The sequence below is a fragment of the Channa argus genome, chromosome 5 (genome assembly GCF_033026475.1).
Source record: "Channa argus isolate prfri chromosome 5, Channa argus male v1.0, whole genome shotgun sequence".
NCBI lineage: Eukaryota > Metazoa > Chordata > Actinopteri > Anabantiformes > Channidae > Channa > Channa argus.
Window position 1 is genome coordinate 168,425 of NC_090201.1, and position 27,518 is coordinate 195,942.

The 27,518-nt window shown below is 41.4% G+C and overlaps 1 protein-coding gene across 1 annotated transcript; it reads left to right on the forward strand.

Annotated features, from left to right (window-relative positions):
• The first annotated feature begins 3,427 nt into the window (after positions 1 to 3,427).
• On the forward strand, positions 3,428 to 26,748 carry wnt4 (wingless-type MMTV integration site family, member 4). The gene is made up of 6 exons (XM_067505644.1): positions 3,428 to 4,149; positions 20,383 to 20,464; positions 21,064 to 21,217; positions 21,544 to 21,675; positions 22,206 to 22,348; positions 23,628 to 26,748. Exons 1-6 carry the CDS (start codon positions 4,073 to 4,075, stop codon positions 24,096 to 24,098), a joined length of 1,059 nt encoding a protein of 352 aa, XP_067361745.1. The 5' UTR covers positions 3,428 to 4,072; the 3' UTR covers positions 24,099 to 26,748.
• Positions 26,749 to 27,518: the final 770 nt, after the last annotated feature.

Here is a 27,518-nt window from a genome sequence, read left to right on the forward strand (position 1 = left end):
TAAATCTCACTTTGATCAATGAGTATAATTCACTGCAACTCCTACCCAAAGGGTGATTAATGTGTATGGGAAATAAGGAAGACGGAACCAGTTAGGACAAAAAAAGACAAGACCAACTGATCCATTTTTACAAAACACAGGACTGAACATTTGTTTCATTTTTACTTTCTAAATTTTCTTATTTATTTTAATGACAAATTAATACAACAAATATTTTAATTTGTTTTTTAAAATTCTTATTTTAAACTCAGATTCCTATATATGACATCAGAAGTCATTAAAGTCACACTTCTGGAAAAAAAAAGTCAGAACTCAAATACATTTATTAGGGTCCTAATCCTCCTCTGAAAGCTTTGTGTCATTATATTTTGGTTGGACAATATGTCGTTTTAATCATATTGAAGCAATTCACCAAACCGACAAGTATTTTAGTTTGAAATGATTGTATTTTATCCAACATATGTAGAGAGCACTCGAAAACCAGCTGTGTGAGATAAATTTCAGTGATGAAGGAGCAGTCGATGAGTTTGGGATTTCCTGCCAATCATCAACAAACTCCTTTGCTCACTTCCTCCCTCTATTGGCCAATCAGCAGCAGAGCTGATGCAGGTGACCTCGGGGAGGGGGCTCAGATGCTGTTCACTTTATTTCACTTCGCTGCAGGACACTGAAGCCTTCAAAGAAGCAGCTCTCAGGCCACAGTGGGCAGTGAGAGCTCAGTGCAGACGCCGTCCGTCTCATTGTAGAGCACAAATTGGTTCACTGGGAGCAAAGTTTGGAAGAAACTGACAACCCAGAATGTAGGTCAGCAGGTTCCTGCACCAGCCCTGTTCTGCCGTCCAGGAGCTTCAACTCTGTGGCTTTTTATGAAGAACCTGCGGACTTTCAGCTCAGATGAGGAGGAAACATTAGAGCCCACCTGTCAGAGGTTGTTTTCCGTGTTTGGTTGATGCACTGCTTTTGGGCTCGTACTGCACTTTTTTTCCCACTGCTGAATTTGTTTAATTTGGCAGCTGCTGCAGAATCTCCCCACAGGGATCAATCCACAATTTTCTTATCTTCAAGGATCCCAACGCAGACAGATGACTTGTCTTACTCAATGATACTATAAGGCTTTGAGTGTGTGTGTTTGTGTGTGGCAGCCTGCAGGAGCCACACTGCGCACAGCTGGTGGCGCGGCTGCAGCATCTCGTCCCAGCAGGGTGTATTCTTAGCTCCCTAAAACCCAATAAGGGAAATGAGATTAGACGACACACACACATCTACACATAACCCAAACCTCAACCGCCACCAGCACCTCCCACACACACGTGCACACACATGCACACGTAAGCCTAAGCCCATGTGTAAAGATTGGCTGCTGCTGAAGTCTCCTGTCTGGGTCTTTTCCACATCAGTGTGTTGTGACTCAAAGGCAGCTCTGATGGAACAAACATGTTGATATAATTATTGTTTTTATTCTCTGAAAGCTGAATAAGTCCCTTTATTCCACATATTGTTTATTGTGCACTTGAACCAGCTTTTTGTTGGTGTTAACACTATTTAATCCTTTTTTGTTGTTGTTGTTGTTAATGATTGCACAATTTGGTCGAATGAAAATATTCAAGTTTGCATGTTTGGAGACTTTAAAGTAACACGCTGTGGGTGGAGTGGATGTCTGTGGTGACTCACCCAGCAGCAGCAGCAGCAGCAGCAGCAGCAGCAGCTGCAGCAGCAGCTCAGTGGCGTTGACAAACACCCGTGTTAATTTGTTTTTGGTCTATGTGTTAAGTTTCAATATTTCTTTACTAAAATTGTGACATTTTACTTGTCGCAATAATCAACATCCTCTGCATCAGCTCTTATCCAGGCAACGGTCAAAGCTGAATATTATATGTACTTTGTGGCTGTAGCTCAGTTGTTAGGGCAGCGACCAAAAAAAAAAAAAAAAAAAACGTTTTAGATTTTTTATTATATTTTAACCTATTTTATTTTTCTTACTCTCAATCAAAATAAATGTTTTACTTAATATTTTATGTTGCAGTGCATAATTATAGTATTATCCATGTTTGGGTCTGTATGTCTATATTATGCTAATATTATGGTAAAAACACCATTTTATTACCTTTATTTAAATGCAAACATGGATTTACTAGAATGGTTATGGTATAGTTATAATAGAAATAATGAATAATGACCGTTTATCGCACTATATTGTAAATGGCATCTAGTACAGCTTATGCACTTTATCTTAGAATTAATCATGTGTTTATTAAACAATATGATTAATTGCAACAAGATAAAAAGAACATTTGTGAATCAATATTAACATTCTCTGTATTTCTTTTTTTCGATTCAAACCCCAAAGAATCAATATATGAACATCTTGTGTTTCTCATCTTAATTTATCTTGTATTTTATTATTGTTTTATACTAATTTGGGCAGAATAATTATAGTTAATCTTTTAAATTACATGTATGTGCACGGATGGTGTAAATGCCACTTGTGCTGGTGATAAAAGTATCTAAAAATCAACAGCTTAGGCTTCAGCTTTAATTTTAATTTTCCTTGAATACCTTAAAAAAGCTAAATCAGTTTATTATCTTCATTCTGTGTTTTATTATTTTATATACACTTCTGTTACTTATGCTACTGAGTGCACATTTCAACCACATCCAGCTCCATGTTTCTTAAATAGAAAACTCTCTATATGTTTGTGCATGTTTCCCCATAATTCAGTCTGACATATTTGGAAACTTTGGGATCCTCGCTGCTGTTAAAAATAAATCCCTGTGGCTTTGAAACAAGGATCATTTATAGTGAAGGGCACAGGTAGCGTTGGACGTCTTAACAATAAATAGGCCTAATGTGTTTTTTTAATGTTTTTATTATGAAAATAATTGAACGTTATCATCTTTCACTTTTCATCCTCCACTTCGCTCGTCTTCCTCGCCAGGACCAGGTGAGTCATAGAGTCCTCGTAAAAAGCAACATGGCTGCCTCACCTTATTATCCTCCTCCACCTTTTTCATCAATCAGTGGTGTGTAGCTGACGTTTGTCGTATTATTGGGATTTGCTGGTTTCAAATGCAGACATTTTGCAGCCAAGCTTTAAATAGCCTGTTGACCGCAGAATATTTGGTTGAGTGTGTGACAGGGAGAGTGAGGTGCTGCCAAGAAGTGTGTGCGGTTTGAGGGGTGTGTTTGTGTGAAAGAAAAGTGTGTTTGTGTGTGCGTTGGAGAGGAGTGGGGGGTGGCTGGGAAGGGTATTAGTGAATGGCTGCGCTATTGCATCCTCCCAGGAGACCTCTAAAAACACATACACAGTACCGTCTACACAAACACACACACACACACTCAGCACCTTTAGCAGCGCAGTAAACCCGCCTCCTTCATCCCCAAAAAACTCCCATCCCGCTGCCATACCTCTATGTCCTCGCACCGCCCCTCAAGTAAAGTCAGCACACACACTCTCTCCTCTGCCAGACTCACCGAGAGAAGGTGCCGTGTGAGGAGGAGCCGTGCGTATTTACGCTCAGAGTGTGCGTGTGTTTGTGGGTGTGTGAGTGTGTATGTGTGTGTGTGCATGTGTAGGGAGAAAGTTGGGAGAGCCCGCCGCGCGCTGACAGAAGAGATCCGCTTATCTGAGAGCAGGACCCGGCATCGATTGATAAGCCCTCAGAGAGGAGGAGGAGGAGGAGGAAGATCCGCTTCAGAGCTCGATTATTTGGTTTTTAATGGACTGCCTCTCCATGCGCTCTCCCGGCTGGCGTTAACGCGCAGCTGAGAAGGAAAACGCAAACAATCCAAACTTTCAAACGCATTTTTCATTGATTTATTTATTTTTTTTTAGCATCCCTCTTTCGCCCCCTATCCGCGTCCCTTCTGAGCGCGGAGTGGCAGAGGGAGGGACGGGAGAACCGAGCGGACAGATCGTGAAGCTGCGCGCCTCCCCCGGTGGATGAGCCACTGGATGCGAGACGATGGATTAACAGCCTTCTGTTGCTGCCTTTCCTCTCCGCCGACCCCCCCACACGTCCTCCCCGGGATTATTTCAGCTCTTGCCGACCTCCGACCTCCTTACCTCTCGAGATGACCGAGGAATATGTTTTGCGGTGCGTCCTGATGCTCTGCTGTGTGCTCCTCTCGGCCAACGCGAGTAACTGGCTGTAAGTCCAATTGGGTTTTTACCACTGATCCTTCATCTCTTGCTCTTTTTCACCATTCACCTGTTCTCCTGCTCTCCCTCCTCATCTCCGCATCATCTTCCCCTGTCCCGCTCCCCCTCAGCCGCTCCTCAGGTTAACTGTTAACCGCTGACATGCACACACTATCTCCCCCACACTTAATAACTTACCCTATAACACAGCTGCACCCCCCACCCACCCCTCCGCAAAGACCTTTACAAAAAAAAGTCACCCACAAGTGAAAACGCACATGTTCTTTATGGAAAGGCGCAGGTTTCCACGTAACTTCACATTCTTTTATTGATTCTAGCACTTTTGTTTTATGCATGAAACGAATGTTAATAGCAGGTGGAAGTGAACACGACCATTCACATACAGCTTAGCTCAGCCCATTTTGAGAGATGCTGTTTTAAATCCAGAGTTTTGAAGTGGCAAAGAAGAGATTTTTAACTTTGTAACTTTTTAGTGCGGCTCTAAAACTTAATGTTTTATGTAATTCAGGAGAAAAAGCAAAAGAAATGTGAGGAGGAGACCAAGTAAAACCTCTGAGCTGATCCCTAAAAACTTTTTTCATGCTCCAAAGTTTGTGTTTTCCTCAGCACCTACATACTATTACTGGTCAAGAGGAAGAATGACTACGATCAGTTTAATATTAGGCGGCTGTTGGACAGTTCATCTGCATTTGAGCAACCCTGTAAAATCAAATCGAATGATTCGATTCGATATGTGTATCCTGTTACTATGTTGTACTTAAAGCACATCATTCAATAAAGTAGAATACAAGGTATTTTTAGCAATACATTTTGCATTTGGACACCAATACCCTATGGGATTAATGTCAGGCTGATTGACATATAGGAACATAATAGTGATATTAAAGGGATGTCTTCTGACAAGGACACAGACACACACCAGCCAGTGAAGGAATCTTACATTACTAAATATTCATTTAGGAGGAGGTCTGAGGTCCAGTTAAATCCCTGTCAAGCGTCAGTCTACACAGTGCCACCTCCTCCTGGGGCCGGTCGGTTAGGTCGCATGTGTGTGCCTGCTCTTGCGGCAGCCCGTGGGAGGCGGTTAGGTGGGTTCTTGCATTCCACCGCTCCATTTTCTGCTGCCACTCATTCCTCTTGAAGAATTTACAAGCAGCGCTCGTTGTTTAGGGAGAACTTTCCTTCCCTCTGTCACAGAATCAAGGCTCGGGTCATATGAATGATACCTGACATTGATAGGTGCTATTATCTGACACAATTGCCTTCTCTTCATCCTGAAGCGACTCAAAGTGTGACTGTGGAGCCAAACAGAGACTGTGTGTTGACTTTCAAATTTTTTTTTTATTTCCACTATGAATACCTTAGTAAGATTTACTACGGCCTAGTATGTTTACGTCAGAAAAGCATTTCACACGGCCTAACTGAAGTCAAATTAAAGCCTTGCCAAACAGCACTGCCTACCTTGAACTCTGTCACTGAGTGCAGGGTAATTGTGCTGTTTTGGGGCAGAAGGCGTGGTGACAGCAGCACAGAGCAGGCATGTACAGGCAAGCTGTCGAGCTGCTAGTCTGCTCCACGGGATTACACTGTTGAGGAAAACCTGTGTGGGGCTCTGCGGACTGTGTCTCAGCCCGCAAAGAGGCAAAGCTTCAGGGTCCCCTCTGCGCAACAGCAGCTGCGCTCAATCAAAGGATGGGAAGCACTGAGATGAGATGGTAACGTGGGCGTATATAAAACAATTAACCTACTGTACATGAAGACCAGTTCACCACAACAACACTCCAGTGGATAATGCCTCTGGGCTGTTCGTTACAACTGCTGTTGTGTCATATTGTCATATTGAAACTGTCAACAGCTACAGCTGTTCTGACTTCCATCACACTTTTAATGGTTATCAGTTGTTATTATGCCCGCATGGCTCAGTAGGCCACCTACTACCTACTGTACCAGTAGGTTGGTAGAGTCGCTATCATCAGTACTGTGTGGTAAGTTTGGTGACATACAGTGTTTGTAGTAAATACGGCCGAAGAGATAACTTAAGCCGAAACGTCAGTGCAGGTGTGGGCAACTTTATTATAAGCCAAACCTCGGCGTTTTCCCTCACCCTAACCCGATTGTTTTATGTCTAACCCTAACATGCAAATCCAGAGGAAAAAATTGGGTCATGCCAGTCATAAATATTAAACATTAAAAAAAAAAAAAATCTCTGTGAGAATGTTAGACAGAGACTGGGTTGTAAGACTAAACACTTTTAATTTCACACAGCACACAGTTGCTCAGCCGACTTTCTCTGCTGATGGTCAGCATTGACTTAGCTGGACTGGCACTGACCAAGACCAAATAGATCCGTCCTGTTGTTATGATGAAATGATATGCTTAATGTGGCCTACAGCCGTTAATTGTGTGCTCGTCTTTAATGTAACGCAGATTTGTAATCGTAAATGTCACACCAGTTTTATAATCTACAATCTGACAAGCACTTACACTAGTGACCTAGATCAATTCTTTACAGAGCTCTGGGATCATGTATATAAATACTGTTCAATTATTATTTACATTTAAGATGTCTTCATGTGTTTTGCCACATTACAATTTTGTAGCTGTTACAACCAGGCAGATCAAGGTTATTATATTCAGAAACCCTTCGAAGGTTTCGAAATGCGTCACCCTATTTTGAGTGTGTGCCCCAGTCTGACCAGTCCAATAAAACATTTTTAGATCCACCCCTGCTTATTGTAACAAGTCAAGTGACTTGGGTCATGTGAGGAACATCATGTGACAAACCAGTGAACGGAAACCAAACCATGACATTTTAAATAACCCTAACCATTTTTATTTATTGCGTAAACCCAGCCCTGATGTCCTGACCCCGATGTCCAAACCCAACCAATCTATTTTTGCACGGCTTTACTGTTTAGCATGAAAAAAAGATTTACACCAGCTACTTTTCTGGGACCGTTCTAAGCGCTGGTATTTGCCTTTTTGTTGCCTGGCACCAAAAGCGGCTGCAATTTTAATAAATGCCTGCGGCCGTACATGGAAGGGCTCTATGCCTCTATGGGTTCTATGAGACGGTAGGACAAATGGCCTCTTTGAGCATTAAGGTTGGAGAACTTGTTGATAACAATATAGAAATAGAGATTAGCCACGCAGTTGTGAAAAATGTGTTCATTTATGTTCATAAATCAAGCAAATGACAAAGCTACCGAAGAATTTAGATAATATCCATAACCTGCAGTAGATCTCTTGAGATTTTCCACCTGCACCCTCAAGCTGTTGATACAACACAAAGTAAGATGGTTACCACCAAACACATCTTTGCAGCAAGGAGTTTTAATCTGATACCTGCAGTGGATGTTGTTTTGGGTTCAGAAGACAAGCAGGCTGTGTTTTCTTTATGTTTATACATATTTACTATGATTTATGTGATGTGTTTATTGAAAAACCATAAAGGCATATGCTAAAAATAATCCCAACACCTGTAAATATTGTGGGTTTACAATCAAATTGCAGGTGTCATTTGCCTCGATGATTCATATTTCCAAACAAAACCCTCAAAACACATTTCCACTTGAATGTTGAGTGCGTTCACTGACTTGCTTTTTTCGTCATTTGCCCTAATTTCCGCCAAAAAACCACCAACACTTAACCTAAACTAACTCTAACCTTAAACCTCAAACAGTTAATTAGCAAAAATTTGGATCAATCAAAACAGCTCCAGTCTCTTAAATATGAATATATTTCATATATTTAAAAGGATAATATTCCTAAATTACATGACATTTTAATTTCTTTTGTGTTTAATGTGAAAGTTTCCCTTCGCCGACTGTGATTCCAAGCTGATCTTACATCACATTAAACCACAGCGTGAACTGGACTGTTTGTTTACCTCACCTGTAGCTCCACCTCACCCCCGTCACCTTTCACCTTTGAGCCAGGATGTGATCGCTTTCCAGTTCTCTGTGGCTGCTGAGTCACATCTAGTGTCCCACTGCCAAACACAGATTTCAATGATCTTTTCATTAGTTAGTTCGTCATCACCCTCTTCCTCCTCCTTCTCTTCTTCCTCTTGGCTCTTGCCCTACACTAAGTGGTTCGCCTGCACCTGCACACTGCTCAAGGTCTGTGTGTGTGTCTGTTTGTGTGGGCTGATTATTTTTTAAGATTGAGTATGCAAGCTGGCATCTCCTTCTTGTGGCACACAAGTAATTACTATACTCACTGCAGGACATGGCGGCACAGTTAACCACAATGTTAGAGAGGAAGTGTCCACGAGTCCATGTTTGTGCATTTTGAAATCAACAATTTAGGGTGATATGCATTTAAAATTAGATGAATTAGTGAGAAGACATTTAGGTTCAACTCATTGTTACGTAATTTACTATTTTGTTCATCCTCTGACTTTTTATCCACTTTCAACAGCTGGTCAAAAATTCAATGTATACTTTCATTTAGAATCAAATCCTGTGCTTATGTTTTATACTAATCAGCAAACACAGGCAATGATCATGTGCTAAACATCAAGATGTCTTCATAATTCAATTCAATTCAATTCAACTTTATTTATATAGCGCCAATTCACAACAAAGTCATCTCAGGGCACTTTACAGAATAAAGTCAAGATTATAAAGATATATAAAGAGAACCCAACAATTCCCCCTGGAGCAAGCCATAGGCAACAGTGGAGAGGAAAAACTCCCTTTAACGGAAGAAACCTCCAGCAGAACCAGGCTCAGGGTGGACGGCCATCTGCCTCGACCGGTTGGGGTGAGTGGAAAGGGGAGAGAGAAAAGAACAGAGCAACAAAAAGCAATAACAAAACATCGGGCAGATTGGTAGGACCAGTAGCTGCACGCTGGAAGACACACAGCTTCAAAGCCGGGGGACACCTGCAGAAAGGGACAGAGAGAGGGGGACAGAGGAGGACACACAAGTCATTGTTGTTTAGCCCCAGCTTGTGCCTGTCATGTATTACCATACACTTTAGTTACAGAGAAGCATGTCAACCATTTCTAAATCAGACATTGCTTGACAGCAATCACATAACATGGATTTTTAAAAGCTGCACCAGAGAAACTGATTGAAAATACATTTGATAATAAAATAAAATTTAAAAAAAGACCAAATCCAAAATAAGAATTTGGATGACTTTTATCAAGCAACTGTCCAGAACAGAATCAAAGGCATCTTTGTCTTTTCAACGTCTCAGCCCCAGTGACAAATATGGCCAGAGACGTTTGTCTGTCCCGCAGATTTTCATGTTCTACATATTTCGTCCAAATTTGCACAAAAGCTTACTTGGACTCCAAAAATGAACTGATTTGTTTTAGGTAGTCAAAGATCAAGATCACTGTGACCTCACTTTCATTTCTTTAAATTTGGTAAAAGTGTACACTTAGATTCAAGGATGAAGTGATTAGATTTTGGTGGTCAAAGATCACGATCAAAGTGACCTTACATCTGTCCCATTCTCATCATCACAATATCGCAGGAATGGAGAGAATTTTATTACATCTGGCACAGCTATCTCATTGGAGTCATTGATGAACTGATTAGAATTTGAGTCAGGGCAGACATGTTCATGCAAACCACAACTTCATTGGTTGGAAGAGGCACACAGCACTGAGTTGGTAAATCTAGTTTCAAAAGGTTCTCAAACTATGACCTGAGAAAATGTAATCAGAGTTGTTGTGAGTGATTACACTCACCACCGCTGAGGCAAACGAAGTGTTACATCTGGCAAGCATCTAAAGGAAGGACACCAAATGAAAGCAGCCTTGTTCAGTTCAATTTATTTGCTTAGTTAAACTGTCGTGAATCTGCCCTGGAGAAAGGATTATAATCCTTATTTATTTGCTTAGGAAAGCACATCTCCTTTCAAACCGTGAAAGAGTTTGCTGTTTGCTTTTTAAACACTTCACTTTCAGTTTGGAATAGTGGGTTCAAGTTTGTATGTCAGGTGCTACTGTCAACATGAAGCCAAAGATATGACAGCAAAGCAATCAGCAAAAGAAAATGAACATATTATTAACATGTTCTGGATCAGGCTCAATGTTTTGGATGCTAAAGTGCTACTTCCTTTTTAATCCAAGTAGCTTTATGGGAACTAAACAACACAGATAAATAAGAAAAAGAATCACACATGCTGCTCTTTGTTTGTGTTTATGTATGTAGTAAGTGTGTGGACATGTATGCATGAGTCCTGGATGACCATGGTGAGGTGCTAAAGAGATGGCAGCTGATGAGTAACCAGAGAAAGCCGAGACCTTGGCATTGCGGTACACACTGGCGCCTCACACATCTTTTACACACTCGCGCACACATGAATGTGGTAAAGCTGTGGCATGTTATTTTGAGCCTTCGTGTCACCAGAGTGTGTACAATTATCGTGCCACGCTTGGAGCCATGGGGAGCCACTCGGGATGACCACATCAAAGCACATCCAGGACAGTTCACGGGCGATGAGGAAACCCTGGGGTTGTTGAAAGTTGATAGAGAGAGAGAACTGGCACCTAGGGCTTTTATGAGACATGTTGAAGAACTTGTGCTCCTGTAAACAGCTCATGTCGACTAAAAAATGTCTAAATTGCCACAATTTGTATCAAAAATTGCACTTTACTGCACTTAACTCATAGGCATAACCCACACAATGCAAATTCAGTGTGACTTACACTATATCGCAGATATGATGTTATCTCTAATTTGCCTTTGTAATTTAGATCTCAGTCTCAGTGGGTCTTCATCTGGTAATCACCAACAGACACAAATCAGCTTACAAATTATGAAATGAATGTGCTCCTTTTTGCTTCAGAATGCCCAGGAAGTGCTAATAGGTAAATTGGCATGTTTGTAATGGTGCCATTTTGGCAAAATGATAACAATTAATTGTGAAAAGAACTGTGCTCAAGTTACAGCCCAAAGCTAACCAGCTGTATCCAAGGCAACATTATCCCCTCATTTGTCTGTGTGTGGTCCACGGTGGCAGATTTTGAAAATCCCTGCTGTAAACTAACGGTCCTTCATATCAAGTCCCTGATCAGTAAATGCATTTAATATTAAAGTGAAAGAAACACTTTGTTAGCAATATTTAAGGACATTTAATTTAATATTCAATTGCTTGACTTTGATTAGTGAACAAAAAACTAAAGATGTAAAAAGGAAAGAATTCGGGTCAGTAGTGATGGCAAGTTACCAGATTTATTCTAATCTTGTACACAGAGACCTCTTTATTCATGCAAACTTTGTGTACCACACACAGTTTACACACGTGTGTTAACTGTATAAACAGTAAGCAGCAGCAGTAAAGGGTTCTAGTCCAAACCCTGCCCACTGTGGATGAATGATTTCAGCTGTACAAGCAACTTATCTTCCTCTGAAACTGAATGTGAAAATAAAAGTACACCATTGAAACTGTAGCAGAACTCCTCACTAACATTCAGTCTGTGGTTTAATGAAGGGTCCATGGCATAATATAAGCAGTCTAATCATCAGTCTAGTATTGTAAAGAGATGTTTAATATCATGGTTTGTTTTGTTGTTTGTTAAGCCACCGGGTTCACTTGCTCCAGTTGTTCCTGAGTCAAGGAAAATCATCTAATCAAAAATGCTTCTATGTAAGCTGGCTCAAGGATGAGACCCTAAATCAATCAGCTCTGCTCCATCCAGCCCTCACTCTCACTGCTCTGCTACACTCTGTCCCGTGCATCAGGGAGTCGTCCTTACTGAATCTAAACAAATAAGAATGCTCCAAAACCTAATCAAGAATGGAAAGTTGACTTCATGTTAATTGTTTTGCATCATCCTGAGCCATCGTGTGTCGTCCTTCTCCTATTCACCTCTCTCCATCTTCCTCAAATCTAATGTGAACAATTTATCCAGGCAAAATATATGCAGGTAGCTCATTGTAACCACAGGCAAACTGACAGCCTATACTTTATAACATCCTACTTCACAGCTTCCAACAGTTAACACAATGTGATGTTTCTCTATAACCACACTCCTGCAGCACCTACCTCCTGTGGGGCAGGAGGTAGAGCGGTCATCCACAAATCCAACAGTTCTGGGTTTGACCCCTGCCTCCTCTGGTCACATGTCGAAGGGTCCTTGAGCAAGACACTGAAACCAGCTCCCCCATCAGTGTGTGAGTGTGTGTGATTGTGAGTGCAAATGGGTGAATGAGAGGCAGCGTAAAGCTTTGAGAACCAATAGGTACAAAAAATTAAATATAATTGCAGGCTATATGATTAAAATTCTCTGATCGGCCAGAAGGGTAAGACTCGCTCAAAAACATTTTAAAGCCAGCATCTCTGCACCGGTGCTGGTGAGTTCAAATCACAGGTCACGTTAAACGACTTCAGTTTTGGACCAATTCTAAGTTAAATTGATCTTAAAAATCTTTAACGTGGTAAACATGGTAAACTTCACACCTGTTTGATAAAAACAACTTTAATGTACTAAAGTTTAATGCACCACTATGCCTTAATGCATTTTTTACCACTAGCATGGCTGTAGAATCCTCTTTCCAAAAAAATTGCTGAAATAACAAGATGCTTGAATTTTTCTCTCCAGCAAACAGGCAGGAACAAACAGGAACAAGTTTTAGGAACAACTTTCCACAGAATCACGAAATTAACTTCACAAAAGAAAATACAGGGGGAGCTAAATCTAATTCATTGTGTTCTAGACACACATCTGTGAACAGATGAGCAGATTGACAGAGATGCGGAGACTTGTTTGCTTAGAACCTGATACTGCATGACCACGCATACCTAGCACAAAACCATCAGCCCTCGTTGGGATGATGCATTTTGCTCTATCTCCATGGCAACCTAGACAACAAGCTGACTTCACCTAAACACAGGTACGCAGCACAGTAGTCAGCCACAGCCAAGTCCTGCATTTAGAAACAATCAGCTGTTCACAGCTATTGTTTCCCAAGAGCTACAGACCTCCAACATGGCTGTCTCAGTTTCTGTTACATCACCTGAACGCCAATAGAATGCAGGACAACAAAGCAGAGGACAGTGGTATTAAAGCGAGCTGAAGACAGTGGGACAAGACACCCACACATATACATTAACTGCTTTGTAGTTTTTTGGGATCCACAGCACTAACACCAGGCAGGAGGTTAATTTCACAGCTTTTACAGCCTCTTTTCCTAAATATGTGTGAAAGTGTGTGTGTGTGTGTGTGTGTGTGTGTGTGTGTGTGTGTGTGTGTGTGTGTGTGTTTGAGAACTGTGGTGTTGGCAGAGCATGTTATTTTTAGGCGGAAATGAGCTCTAGTGGAGCCAGCAGCTTATAAATACACTCAGGCACACACACACACACACACACACACACACACACAAAACACCGCTCAGTAAATGTGTTAATTGAACTCTTCAGGTACTTTACATTTTCACCTCTCTCCTTTAACTCTTTCTCGATATGGCTTTACCTTCACTTTTCTTTCCCCCACTCTGGACTAGAATTGATTCCCTCCGACCTCCTTCAATTGTCTTTCCACTCACATTCTCCCTTTTTCTTATCTTTCGTTCTTTCAATTGAAGGGACTGTATCTCCCTCCTACATTTATATTTTCGGTCGCTGACCATACACGAGTGAGACTATTTTGAATGTCATGACTCCAGATTGGATCCACCTAGTCTAACGATACAATAACCCACACATCCACCCATTATTACCACCACCCTAGCAATGGATGTATGGCAGCAGTGTTGTTTTAGTTAGTTTTAGTAAGTTTACTAAGTATTTTAAGAGTTAGAGTTAAGTAGAAAAGTAACATTTTAAAGGCTTATGTCAGACTGGTTAATGCATGTTGCCTGTGGTTGTTAAACTGCTGATTGTAATTTTTAAGTGTTAACACACAACTACCAGTCAATCCGAATGTTCTCTGTGGCCATGATGGTAAAACTGTTACAGCAGTTTGTAAAGCAGATAGCTTTACTTTTTATTTTCATTTTGTCTTACAATAACATTCACATGTCAAATAAGAGAAAATAATGATGCTGACAAACTTGAAATGTATTTCAAACTCTGTTTCTCAACCCTTAAAAGTTGCTTTAAATTTTGTTTTGATTTTTTAATACTTTTATTTTCCATCTGTGCTTTATTCAGATTAGCATGCAATGAACAGAGAGCATTTGTAGGAACACGGCGAGGAAATGCAGACTTAAAAACAGAGACCCTCTGGTGGAATAATATTATTTCTTCATCTGCCAAGAGACTGAACATCTAAAGGATCCACAAGGGTTCAGTCCAGTCAGGTGTCTACTAAACTGAGAGAATAGTGCCCTCTACAGGTTGCCATATGATTGAGAGAGTGTGAGTGTCCACTACAGAGGGGATATGAAGGGTTAGCTCAGGTCACAGCACCATCATAATGGTCTCTACAAGCATCATAGATCTCTGCTGCCTGCTGACTAACAGTAATGTAATGAGATGTTGTTTTTGTGTGTTTGTAAGTAATGTTTAATATTAGTGCGTCCTCTTCACTTTCCCTGGACGTTATCTGGATGAAACTAAAGCAAAAACACTGTTAGTGCTTCGGGCGAGGGTCTCGGCAGTAGAGTTGCAGCGTTGCTTGCAGGTTCAGTGCACAGCGCCCCGGCAGGAAAGACATTTCTTAGCCCCTTTCCTGAAGCTTGTCTCTCCTTGCATTTGCTGTCGATGCTAAATTTACCCTTCACTGTGTGCCTCTGCTGTATGCTCAGTGCTGGAAAGGCAAACATGAGGATATTTTTATATAAATACACATGAGATGATGGAGGTGCAGAGGGAGCTGCTGTTTGTGAGCATTTTTGTCATTTTGTGTCCTGGAACACTAAAAAGTTTACTGTAGCACATTTAGAGTTGTCTTCTCCAGCATCTCTCTTCTCTCTAGTGTTGTCTTGCGCTTTGACTCACTAAGGTGAAATTGTACTTTTGAAAAAACTCTCCAAATTTAGAAAAGGTCACTATTGATTTTCAGGGTCATCAGCGAGTACAGTTGTTTATGCGAGACACAAATCCTCGAATTTAAAGCTATAGTAAATTGTTTTTGTTTTTTTTCCTTTTTGTTTTTTTACTTGAGATTCAGAACTCTCATAAACGTATCCCGGCATGATAATGTGCTGTTAAGGTCTCCTGTGGTGTGGACTCCTTGAACAGCACTAAAGGTACTGAGCCATGGGGGGAGGTCTGGGTGGGAGGTATAGAGCATTCCCCCTTCATTGTGATGTGTTCACAGGGCCGCTGTATGTTTGTGTTGCATTACACACTGCGAGCCTTCCCAACACCACTGGCTCCACTGGGCTTAGGCCCCTGGGATTTAAGCCCACAACCACCAGAGGCAAAAGAGACACAGAGAGGAATGAGGATGAGATGTGGGATGATGATGGTGTGTGTGTGTGTGTGTGTTGCACTGCTCCGTCCTTCTACGGGTTGACTCCTCTGTCTCCCTGTTGAGGTGTTTTGTTAACCTCGTCTCTGGGAAGTGAAGGGTATACACAGCAAAATGAGCAGATAAAACGAGACAGGGCTGCAAATGCTAACACACACTTGCCCAAGGCCAACAACGAACTTTTCCCATGCTTGGATACACACACAAACATATATCCAGAAAATTACCTGAATAAAAGCTTATCCGATATTTATTAAATGTTTCCAGGGTAAATGTCAGGCCAGCAGGGCACCATCCAGCTGTTCGTGTTTTTGTGTGTGTGGTGCTGCTCATCTGTTGTCATCTTGAGTTTCGTCCATGGGTAATTTTTATCGCTGTCCAATGCTCTACCAGTTGAATACCTCGACCTAAAATGTATCCCCCTGCCTAAGGCTGCGCGGAACAGAAAAGAGGGATCAAACGCTGCACGTGGCTTTTAGAGAGACTTTAAGTTTTAACACATCCTAATTCTACATACATGCAATACCAACAAAACAATTTAACTCACTCAAACGCTTTGCCAAACCTTACTTGGTTTGGTAATCACAACAGTAAGTAGCTAATTCTGACTAATGCTGGCAACATTAGCAATGAAACTGACATTACAGCTTATGACTTTACTTTTTCTTTAACATGATATTATGTTTCTATTTTTAATCTGGGGCTCCACTGGATTGCAAAAAATACTTATTTTTTATAAAATAGGCTTTTATGCAGGAGTCCTGTTCTGATTGGTCAGCTTGTGGAGGCTTGTTGGTTAGCCAAGCAGAGAAGTGAGCCATAACTCTGCAGCTGTTTAATATATAAAAGTGAAGCATATGAATATAATATCATAATTTATATTATTACACAATTAAAGATACATATTTCAGTGGTTTTTGGCCACTTGGCAGTGGCCATTAGACTTTAATAATCATTCGAATTTAATGTCACTCATTTCTAAGTTATAAACAGGACTCTAAGATTCAGCATCTTTACGCTCAGTTTAGGGCCTCTACCAATTCCCACAGGAAACATCAGGCTCTTCAGCTGCTAAATGCTTCACTCTGTTCACCATCTAGTCTCTAACAGGGTCTAAGTGCTGTTCACTGTTGAGTAGATATTGTACAGCTGTTTTTTTTTTTTTTGTTTTTTTTTTTTGAGTTACAACCAAAAACTACCACCACAATATGGTTGCAGACACACCAAGTGGACCTTGGCAGGAAGTAGTCAAAATGAGTCAGTAGTTGTTAATTTTAGCAGAACATTGAGTTAAAGATAAAAGTTGAGTGTTTAGGGTTAGGAACAGCCATTAGTCAAGTTGATGACATCGGACTAACTTCCACAAAAAGTTGTCAACTTAATCATGTTAGATGAGGTCAGTGTGCTGTAACCCTGTACTGGACTTCTTATGTCTGTTTTGATATGGCTCATACTCATCTGCGCGTATCACACTCAGAATCAGCTCTGATCTTGTCGTACGTCATAACACTTGATATGTTTATGCTGACAGTCAATTCTGATGATATGGGAGCAGCAAGACAAATAAAACGTCTAAACTGTCACAATATCACCTTCAAATGTTGGTCGGTGGATTAACAAATCATTGCCCATTTACAAGCAGTGGATATGGAGCTAAATTATAATTGATTGTTTATATTAGCATTTAATTTTTGTATTTCTGTTCACCTGATGAATGTAAGTCCAATTGTCTTGCTCCTTTTAGCTCTGGTTTTGGTTTCTACCAACTCCAGAGAGAAATACATGATCTCTTAACCTTCTTAATGCTCATGTATGTTGACTAAATTCTTGTAAGAGTATCTGTCTGCTGTTAGCAGATAGCGAAGAGTCCGTTTATTATAACGTCGTATTTTTTACCAATGCAATAAAATATGCTAAACCCACTATAAAGAGATATATTGGCTCATTGTAGCTTTGTTGGACGTTCATGACATGAAAACACTCATGTCTGAGGACAGATGGGACCTTGATGGTGCGTCAACTTTATGACAGAGTGAGGTCACACTCAATGGTGGATGTGCCTGAGGTGTGGTGGAGTGGCAGAGAGCGGGGGTTATCACAGCGATGAGTGCTAAATACTGACACTGTCTGGATGGAAAGAGAAGAAGAGGGCCATCAAAGAGAGAGAGAGAGAAAAGAAAGAGTGATTATCTAGACTGTTGAGAGGAGGAGATGCGATGGTGACTAGAAGGTCTGAGCTGTTTAACGTCTGGAAAGCTGATATACCAATTACCAAAAGGTGTTACATATAATCCCATTGCTAAACCTTTCCAACCAGTCTGCTGGTACAAAACATTGGTGATATGACTTTATGTTTTGCATTATTGCTTTGTCTATGAGCTAACAGCAAAATTCTCTGCAGAGTGGATCTGTGCCACAGCCTGATTGAGAGAGGCAAGCAGGGCTTTACAGAGGTATGTGTGGTCTTGGAAACTCATAACGCGAGACTCATAAAACAAGATTGAAAACCCTTAAGGAAAAACATGTCTACTTATACAGAATAATGGCCTAAAAAGTTCATTTTGGACCACTTTGCCTTTATTAAAGGTCCATTTGATATTCACACTGTGTCCATTGTGTGTGGGAGCCTCAAATCCTGTTAGTATAGTTAGTTATTATATAGTAGTAGGATAGTTATTATGTTTTCCACTCTGTTCCTTTCCCTTCAACATTTTCACACTATTGCAGTGCTACATACATTGGACACTAACTGTAGTTGGTATTTGTTGGGTATGTGCAGTACCTGTTGTAGCTTAATGCCGTGCAAAATAAACAATGACAATCTCATGTACTGTAAATTTGCTTTATAATGTAGTTTGTTTTTTAAAGATGAATGTGTGGATATAGTGTGACTTGGTCTGAAGCAATTAGCAGCTTGCTTTCTTTCTGACAGTCAGATAACAAGATCAATACTAATTTGTGTACATTTAGGGCTGGAGTCAAAATGGGGTTAGTCTCTCCTGACTAACATCCGTTTAAGCAAGAAAATGTACAACAGGATAATTTGGCTGTTAGGTGAGTAACGTGCTGGAACAATAGTTCATAGATCCGACCGGAGTGTCTGCACACTGCTGGTTGGACATCAGTGAGACATCAGTGAGGTCTCTGTACAGGCACACTGATGGATGAAACCTGGCAACTTATTTGGCAAGATTTCAGATAGTTGTGTCAAATCAGTTAAAACTTTGTCCTCTCAAAGATTTAACGGATATCAATGAGTCACATTAACTAATATCTTACTATGTTTTTTCCTGAATTAGTTCTTAAGAAAAATCCACGTTACTCATTCAGTAAATGCTGTATGTGGCGGGAACACAATGTCTGATTGTAATCTCTGGAAATATACATTGATCAGAAATAACATTATGACAGCCTGATATCGAGGAGGTCCCCCTTTTGCCGAGTCGTGGAATCCGCAAGACCTTTGAAGGTACCGTGTGGCATCCGGCAATATATGGAAAATCGTTTTTATGAATGGCTTGAATTTCATCAGCAACAATGTTTAGGTGGCTGATACATGTCAAAGGAACAATTACATCTCAGCAGAACATTGACAGTGGACAGGTCAGCATGGGCATAAGCACCCTGACTGGTTGACTGGCTACCCAGCCCCCAAACTGCGATGCCCTGTATGTTCTGACACACTTATATCTGAACCAGCATTCATTAGTTTCAGTAATTTGAGACAGAGTAGCTCTTCTCCTGAGTAGCACACTAATGTGTGATGTGAATTGAAGTGTTGGTGTAATATTTCTTAATTTTAATAGACAAGAATGGCTTCCAAAATACTGGAAATTATTTGTAAAAATGTATTCATGATAAAAAATTATATTGTGATGGAAAGCCTCATATATTATAGAACTGTAGAACTGAAAAGAAAACACTATTAGTAATTGTGCACATGACACTCAAAAATAAAGAAAACACTGGTGAATGTCAAACTCTTTGTAAAAACTCTATAAGTGGGTTTTAGGAAGAAATCTCTTCTTAGGAAGAGTTGGTGAATGAAGCCCAATCTTCTCATATAACTTAAATCTTTAGAAAGCAAACAGAAACATACTAAAGGGCAAACTAATTTATAACAGTGCACACAAGCATGTTGACACTTTTTTTTTATTCAAATGTGTAAGTAAAACAGAGCTGTAATGGGGAATAATCACTTAGTTTTTTAGACATAACATGGATTTAAATGACGTCTTAGGACACTTTCAGTAGTGTAGACAGTACACAATCAGGGCTGCTCCCGCTGTGGAAGACTCACTGCCAGCATATGAGAAAGCCTATTTCTGTAAGGTGCAGCTGGGTGACGAGATATGAAAGTAGAGTGAGGTGGGGTGAATGTGTGAGGGTCAGGGCATCCAGATTAATGCCATTCCCTCACACGTCTAAGATTTTGTGTGTGTGTGTGTGTGTGTGTGTGGTTGCAGGATATCTCGGTGACCTGTCTGGCCTGGAGGTGGTGCACATGATAAGCCACTTTCCCTCCTCTCAGTGTCCTCACAGTCAGACATTTATCCAAAACATTCCCACACCATCATGGGAAACAGTCCTCCCTACACCTGCTTCATCTGTATGGTCTCATCAAATTCAACGATTAAACAGTGACAATAACTGAACCCCAGTGAGACTGTAGTGAAGGTCAAGCATCTATCAGAACTTGTATCTCTTAAAACTCAGGTTTCACATTCAGTCATTTAACATCTTCCATCACTTCATGTTCTTTCAGAATGTCAGTAAATGTATTTTATTTTTCCTGCTGCACATGTAATACTACTACTGTTATGGTTTTTTTTTCTCGGTAGGTACCTAGCCAAGCTGTCATCAGTGGGAAGCATCAGGGATGAAGAGACGTGCGAGAGGTTACGAGGCCTCATCCAGAGACAGGTAAACATACCACCAAAAATTTTAATTCTGACTCCATGTATGTGGCTCTTTTCACTCGATTATAACAACCACTCAAATATAACTTCTTGCTGTGAAAATGAAATGTTTGAATGTTTAGATTTAAAAGTGCAAAAACTTATATCAATGAATTAATAAAGTTCTAATACGGTCAACTTTACAAGTCTTCCAACCTAAACAAAGGCCCAGGGACACAGCAGTTCAGGGGGCTGCAGTTCTTTATGTGTAAATTCTTCCAAAATAACCCAAAACATTCACAGAACAAATACAAAGAGACACAAAACATCTACTAAGAAATGTAATGTGTCCTCAGAGAAACAACCACAAAGAAACACATGATCAGAAAGAGACCAAAGAGAGAAAATGACCAAAGAGGTAGAGAACAAGTACAAAGAGATGCAAAGAGTTAAGTGTCCTCAAACAGATGTATTGCACCGACAACACGGCTGTATCTTTGCATCCTTTGGGTTGTTTCTATAGCAGGTTCATGTATGTGAACAGAGGCCCATGGTGTGTGTGTGTGTGTGTGTGTATACTGTGTTTGTTGCTGAATCCTGCACATCCGCTTGTCTCTGCTCCAGGTTCAGATCTGTAAGCGCAGTGTGGAGGTGATGGATGCCGTGCGTCGTGGTGCCCAGCTGGCTATAGATGAGTGTCAGTTTCAATTTCGCAACCGCCGATGGAACTGCTCCACTCTCGAGACCATGCCTGTGTTTGGCAAGGTGGTCACACAGGGTAGGATTATACACTGCATCAGCACACAGAATAGACAATGATATGCTGCTATGATGGGAAGCAATAAAGATGATTGATGGCATTTAAGCAAGAATTATCTTTCATATCACTTCAAAGCTGTTTCCAAAGCTGAATTTGATGGTGATTTTAAAACACTTTGACATGTTTGAGCTAGATTCTATTGTTGTTGGCTTAACCTCTTCCATGTTAACATCTGGCCTCCTTCCCTCCTTCATCTGGATACAAACTGCTTTCTTTTCACAATTCAGAATGGGATTTAAGCTACAAAATGAAATAATATTTTTTTGTGCGTGTGTGTGTGCTAGGCACCCGTGAGGCAGCCTTTGTCTATGCCATCTCAGCAGCCAGTGTGGCGTTTGCGGTCACAAGGGCCTGCAGCAGCGGAGAGCTGGAAAAATGTGGCTGTGACCATAACGTACATGGAGTCAGTCCAGAGGGTAGGTGTCTCTCTCTCTCTCTCTCTGTCTCTCTCCCCCACACACACACGTGCAAACAAAGGGACCAGCTGGTGCAGTACATTGTAATGCAATCGTTTTAAATGGCTATTTTGTTTTTAAAGACCAGGTCGACATAAGTCGCTTTTTGCCTCACATTTGCACATTTTGCTGCTCTAACATGGACATTGCCCCACTGTTACTGTGACAAAGAAAGGCTTGTCTTATCTAATCCATTATATTGGGTTGAGATGCAAGTAGCCCCCCCCCCCCCAGTCACCAAGGAACACCGTGGTGCCAGTCCCGAGCCTGGATAAGATGGGAGCAGGAAGGGCATCTGGCGTAATAACTCATGTCAAATCAACGTACGGAACACGTTCCGCTGTGGCGACGCTTTAAGGGACAAGCCGAAAGCTGTTAACTTTTGATTTTAAAAAATAGCTGCAAAAGGGTATTTATGTTTCTGCACAGGGGGTGATGACACAGTCATACAGATAACCACTTCCTGTATCTGTCTTAATATCTTGCCATAGGCTTCCAGTGGTCGGGCTGCAGCGATAACATCGCATATGGAGTGGCCTTTTCCCAGTCGTTTGTGGATGTGAGAGAAAGGAGTAAAGGCCAGTCGTCCAGTCGGGCTCTTATGAACCTGCACAACAACGAGGCTGGCAGGAAGGTAATCAGCAATACTTAAAGTAAAATATGATTTAGCTCTTTTGAAGAACAGGAATTAGAAAAAAAAAAACCCTTGTCACGTTTTACTTCATTTAACATAAGTTGTTGAGTCTCAAATCATTTGAGTCTCACGTCATTCAAGGTAACGTGATTGAGTAGTAGGTTAGGCTTCCTGAGGAGCACATGTAAACTCAGTCAGGCTTATCTAAATGCCTCCCAAATCACCTGTGATCTGTTGTGCTGCTTTTTATTAGTTCAGAAAAAAAGAAGCCGTTCACAGAGCATTCCGGTGCTTGGCAGTGCGACTGAAAGCATTTTACTATGGGTGGAAAGGCACTTTTGAAAGATCTCAGTGAAAGAGTGGTGGAGGAGCGGGTCAAAATATGAGTACAAAAGGGTTTTTTAAGGATTTGTCTGTCCCTAGGAACATAGTTAAGTCTATAATTAAGAAATGGAAGGTATGTGGTTCTACTACGACTTTGGCAGGGTCAGGCTGCCCCTTTAAATTGGATGGCAGAGTGGGGAGGAAACTGGTCAGAGAGGCTACCAGGAGGCCAGTGACAACTCTGAAGCAGTTGCAGGACTTCATGGCAGAGTGGTCAATGTGTGCATGTGACAACAATATCACATAAGAGCTCCACAAGTTTTTCTTGCATGCGAGAAAAAAAAAAAACACCACTCTTCAAAAAGGGAGGCGTCATGTCTCAGCTGAGCTTGCCAAAGAACAGAGTGAATGGGTGAATGAGAAAGTGCTTTGGGAACCAGTAAGGTAGAAAAGTGCTCTGTAAGTGCACATCATGAAGGATAAAGAGGTTAATGTCCCCGCATCTTCTAATCAGAGCGCAGACTTAAGTCCTAATTAAAGTCTGCAATCTGTCAGCTGACGGGAGCTCGAGCAGTTCTGTAAGAAACATTGCTCAGTCTAGGTGTAAAAAGTTAGTAGAGAGATGTCGAAAAGTAATTAAAGCAAAAGGTTAACTCAGTCAAAACTTTTCCAAATAGTCTTATTCCAGTTTTCTTAATTTCATCCATCTTCCAAGCTGTTGCTGTTGTTTCCTTTCACGTTTATGTTGTAACCAGCATTGACTAAGTCAAGCTGGGAAAACATTTTTTGTGTATTTTTTCATTTCAGGCTTTTGAAGGAACTAGATGTGAATAATTGAAAAGGGATCGATTCTTTTCTATACCCACATTGACTAGTCCTTAAGAAAGCTACACAATGCCATCACTTTTTGTCCAATGTCTATCAGCTAATCAAAGGTTGTTTGGCATCTCTGCAGGCCATCCTGTCCCACATGCGTGTTGAGTGTAAATGTCATGGTGTGTCAGGATCCTGTGAGGTAAAGACCTGCTGGAAAGCTATGCCGCCCTTCCGCAAGGTGGGCAACATCATCAAAGAGAAATTTGACGGTGCCACTGAGGTGGAGCAGCGCAAAGTGGGCACCACCAAGGTCCTGGTACCTCGCAACTCCCAGTTCAAACCTCACACAGATGAAGATCTGGTCTACCTGGACCCCAGTCCAGATTTCTGCGATTTTGACCCACGCACGCCGGGTATGCTGGGCACGGTGGGCCGCCAGTGTAACAGAACGTCAAAGGCCATTGATGGCTGCGAGTTGATGTGCTGTGGCCGCGGCTTCCAAACGCAGGAGGTGGAGGTGGTGGACAGATGCAGCTGCAAGTTCCACTGGTGCTGTTATGTCAAATGCAAACAGTGCCGCAAAATGGTAGAGATGCACACTTGCCGGTGATAGGAGTCGGGGGCTTGGAGGGCACTGCTGATGAACAAAATAAAAAATGCCCCCCTACTCGATTACCAAGGTGAAAGGGAGCACAGCGAAGTCAAGTTCCCTCTTCGGCTTGAAATCACCCCACCTTCCTACTACTGGTCAATGGAAACAGACCGAGTGGCTGAGAGGTCATCAAAGGTCATCCTATACATTTTATGCCACCATTATGGATATCAGTAGATTATGCATGGGATTTCCTCCAAAGCTACAGAGGCAGTTTGTTTCTTCTCAAGTAGAAAGCATCTTTCGCTTTCTGTCTCCCTCCCTCACTCATATCTAGTTTGTCATTGATTCTTCTTATTTTTGTAATGTTTAACTTATTTGTGGAGACTGAAAAGAGTAACAGGGATGTGGACCTAGAGGGAGGGGACAGACAAGTGGAGATAAAGGACAACTTGGACCCATGGGTGGGTGGAATCAAGGGGTTAGGGTGGGTTCAAAAGGAGGGTAGCTTGTCCTCTGTCCTTGCTGCTGCTGCTGCTTCGGGGACTGACTTGGAATGCTGGATGTCAAAAAGAGAGATACCAAGTCTGTCAGAGGACAGACGCAAACCACAAAGACAAAATGCATTGGAGATTACATTTCGGTGATTTGCTTTCCAAGCGGACATGTTTGTGCCTCGCTGGGATTCAGTTGTTGTGTCCTTTATTTTGCCCCCTGCAATGCCCTGATGCTGCTCCACTCACACACTCACTGTCTTTCTGTCAGAGGATGGTGACACACGAGGTGAAACCCACCGTCAGCTTCCTCCTGTCCTTTCTGTCGGCCTGTAGCACTGGCAAGCGATAGGCATGAGACACACCAAACACACACTTACAAACAATCCACACCTGTGTTCGTCCACAGCTGCTACCTGCAATGGGAAACCAGAGACTTTATATCAAAAGAGTAGAGTTTGATGATTAGTTACCAATTCAGAAGACAATATGTGAAAATCTTACGTGCTCATTTTGGGTCGACGTTGATGTTGGCCTCCTTCTGCATGTCACCATCTGCCAGACGCTAGCTGGCTTAATGCAAACATGAGCGGACACCCAGAGACATGCATGTCCCAGCAAATAGATACAATGTAAACACACACACACACACACACACACACACACAAAGAAAGGAGTCTGCCAGTGGCTTGCTGAGCATGTTTACCATGCATGACTGAAGCACTTTCTCTCCAAGCGCACATAGAGCCCTTGCCCCATGCCAACAAACATCCAACCACATATTAAAGTTTCCCTGTTACTCTATCGCTCTCCTATACACACACACACACAGTTTCCCATGCCACTGTCTTGTTGTCTTGTACCACCACCATAAAGCCAAGCTTTCTTATAATAATGTGCTTTCATTATAGAGACATACTGTAGATCTGTAAAGACTTATACACTGAAGAAGACTATACTGCCTATGAATGTATGTTAATATGGAATATATGCTGTGTCCAAAATGACTGTTGTCACTTATTTCAAAAGCAACTATGCACTGTGTGTGTGCTTGTGTGTGTGTGTCTCTTTATGTGTGTCACAGACAGAAAGAATGCCACGAAAACAAACGTTGCCCAGAAGGAAAGAAAGAACATGAGAAGAACAGAAGGTGGAAAGTGAAGACAATCCCTGAAACACACACACACACACACACACACACACACACACACACACACACACACACACGCGTGCGCGTATTCTCACAGCCCTGCTGACAGACATAGACATATCTCAATAAAAGTCCATTTCCCGTGTCTTTCTGCTGCATTATTATGTGGCCACACCAAGCACCTGTGTGTGTGTGTGTGTGTGTGTGTGTGTGTGACACTCCAAGGTCCTTAAGTGCACATCTGACACCTATTAATTCAATGTATGTGTTGTGTATCACCACATACAGTATCTTATCTGGCTTTGGTAAGAATCAGAGCAGTCGCTCACAGGCAGGAAGATTACACTGCCCCCCTCTCTATTCTGAATATCTTTGATTTACATTGGTTCCAGTCTGCTCCCTCTGCAGAGAAACTGTAACTCTAACCGTTTCTTGGTCTACGACTGTGGGGATCTGTCCTTCATTAAGCCACCGTGATGGCCTGGATAAGGTGGGTGATGGTGGCCGCACTGATTGGGAATGTGCTGTGGACGTGTGTGTTTTTGTGTGGGGGTGTGTGTGTTCAGTCTGTCAGACAGCCAACTGTACACTCAGTCAGACAACTCTAATGCTTCTTGTGGTTTGCTGCGGTTGTGGCGAGAGACGAGAGGCTGACAGTAGCTTTTTAGCATGAATGTGGAAGAAAATTAAGAGGCAACAAATATGGGTATTTGAAAGCTGATACAAATATTTTTGGAATGAAACTAATCATATCTGATTTTTTTGTGCTAATAACAACTATCTATAACTTTTCAGAACAAAAACAAAAATACAGACAAATCTGAAACTATAGTAACTGCTTGTCTTTTTTCAGTAGTCAATTAAGATCAGACAGTAACCTTAGCTTAGCTCAACTGGATTAGGACTGTTATTTTTTTTCAACTAGACCAAAAAATACTAGCAATTATCCTATTTTGTCTTTTGTGGTATGATTTCTCATATGGTGCATGTACAGTAAATGGTCTGTACTTAAATAAATTTTCCTACTTCATTAGACCCCACAGCTCTTTGCACTGCTTCTAACACACACAGTCACACACCCATAAGGACCAAATGGGGATCAGAGTCTTGTCCATGGATATTTCGACATATGGACAGGAGGACTTGGGGATCGACCCTCCAAGCTAAACGCGCACAAAGCTCATTCACATTACAGAAAGAAAAGGCTGCATATTATTACAGGATTATTTAAACCTCTACTTTTCTCCCTAATGAGTGCAAATACAACTAAAATATTACATATTTCAATAGGCTGCTACATAACCTAATCTAATAAAGTTTATATAAATTGAGTCAATAGCTTGGCACAACCTCAGAAATTGCTGTAGTAGAAATGCCTTAATCTATGCCAGCATTACTACAGTAAGAGATAAATACCATATTATTATGGGCTTTGCAATACTTCAGTCATCGATCAGCCTTTACAGCATCACCACAGAGACATGGTAAAAGCCTTGGGAGTGAGCAGAGGTAACTGGCTGGGGTTAGGCAAAGGTTAAGCGTCATAAAACACGACTGGTTCACGTTAGAGTGGAGTTTTGCTTCAGATTAAGGCCATGGGAAACACATGTGGCAAAACAGACTTCACTTCCCCTGAAATTAGAGCATTAGGATTGGGATCTAACGCTAACTGTGGTGACACGGCCATACATACAACTTCATATCTGGGCCTCAGTGCAATCTCTTGTTCAGCATTTATTTCCTTGGTCTGTAAAAAATTATGTTTATGGCATTTAACCCATATATACGGATCTG

Excerpts from the sequence above, each read along its gene's own strand:
- wnt4 (XM_067505644.1), top strand. The coding sequence starts at position 4,073 with ATGACCGAGGAATATGTTTTGCGGTGCGTCCTGATGCTCTGCTGTGTG. Across the intron at positions 21,218-21,543 it reads TGGCAAGGTGGTCACACAGG|GCACCCGTGAGGCAGCCTTT; the intron begins GTAGGATTATAC and ends TGTGTGTGCTAG. Across the intron at positions 21,676-22,205 it reads ACATGGAGTCAGTCCAGAGG|GCTTCCAGTGGTCGGGCTGC; the intron begins GTAGGTGTCTCT and ends ATCTTGCCATAG.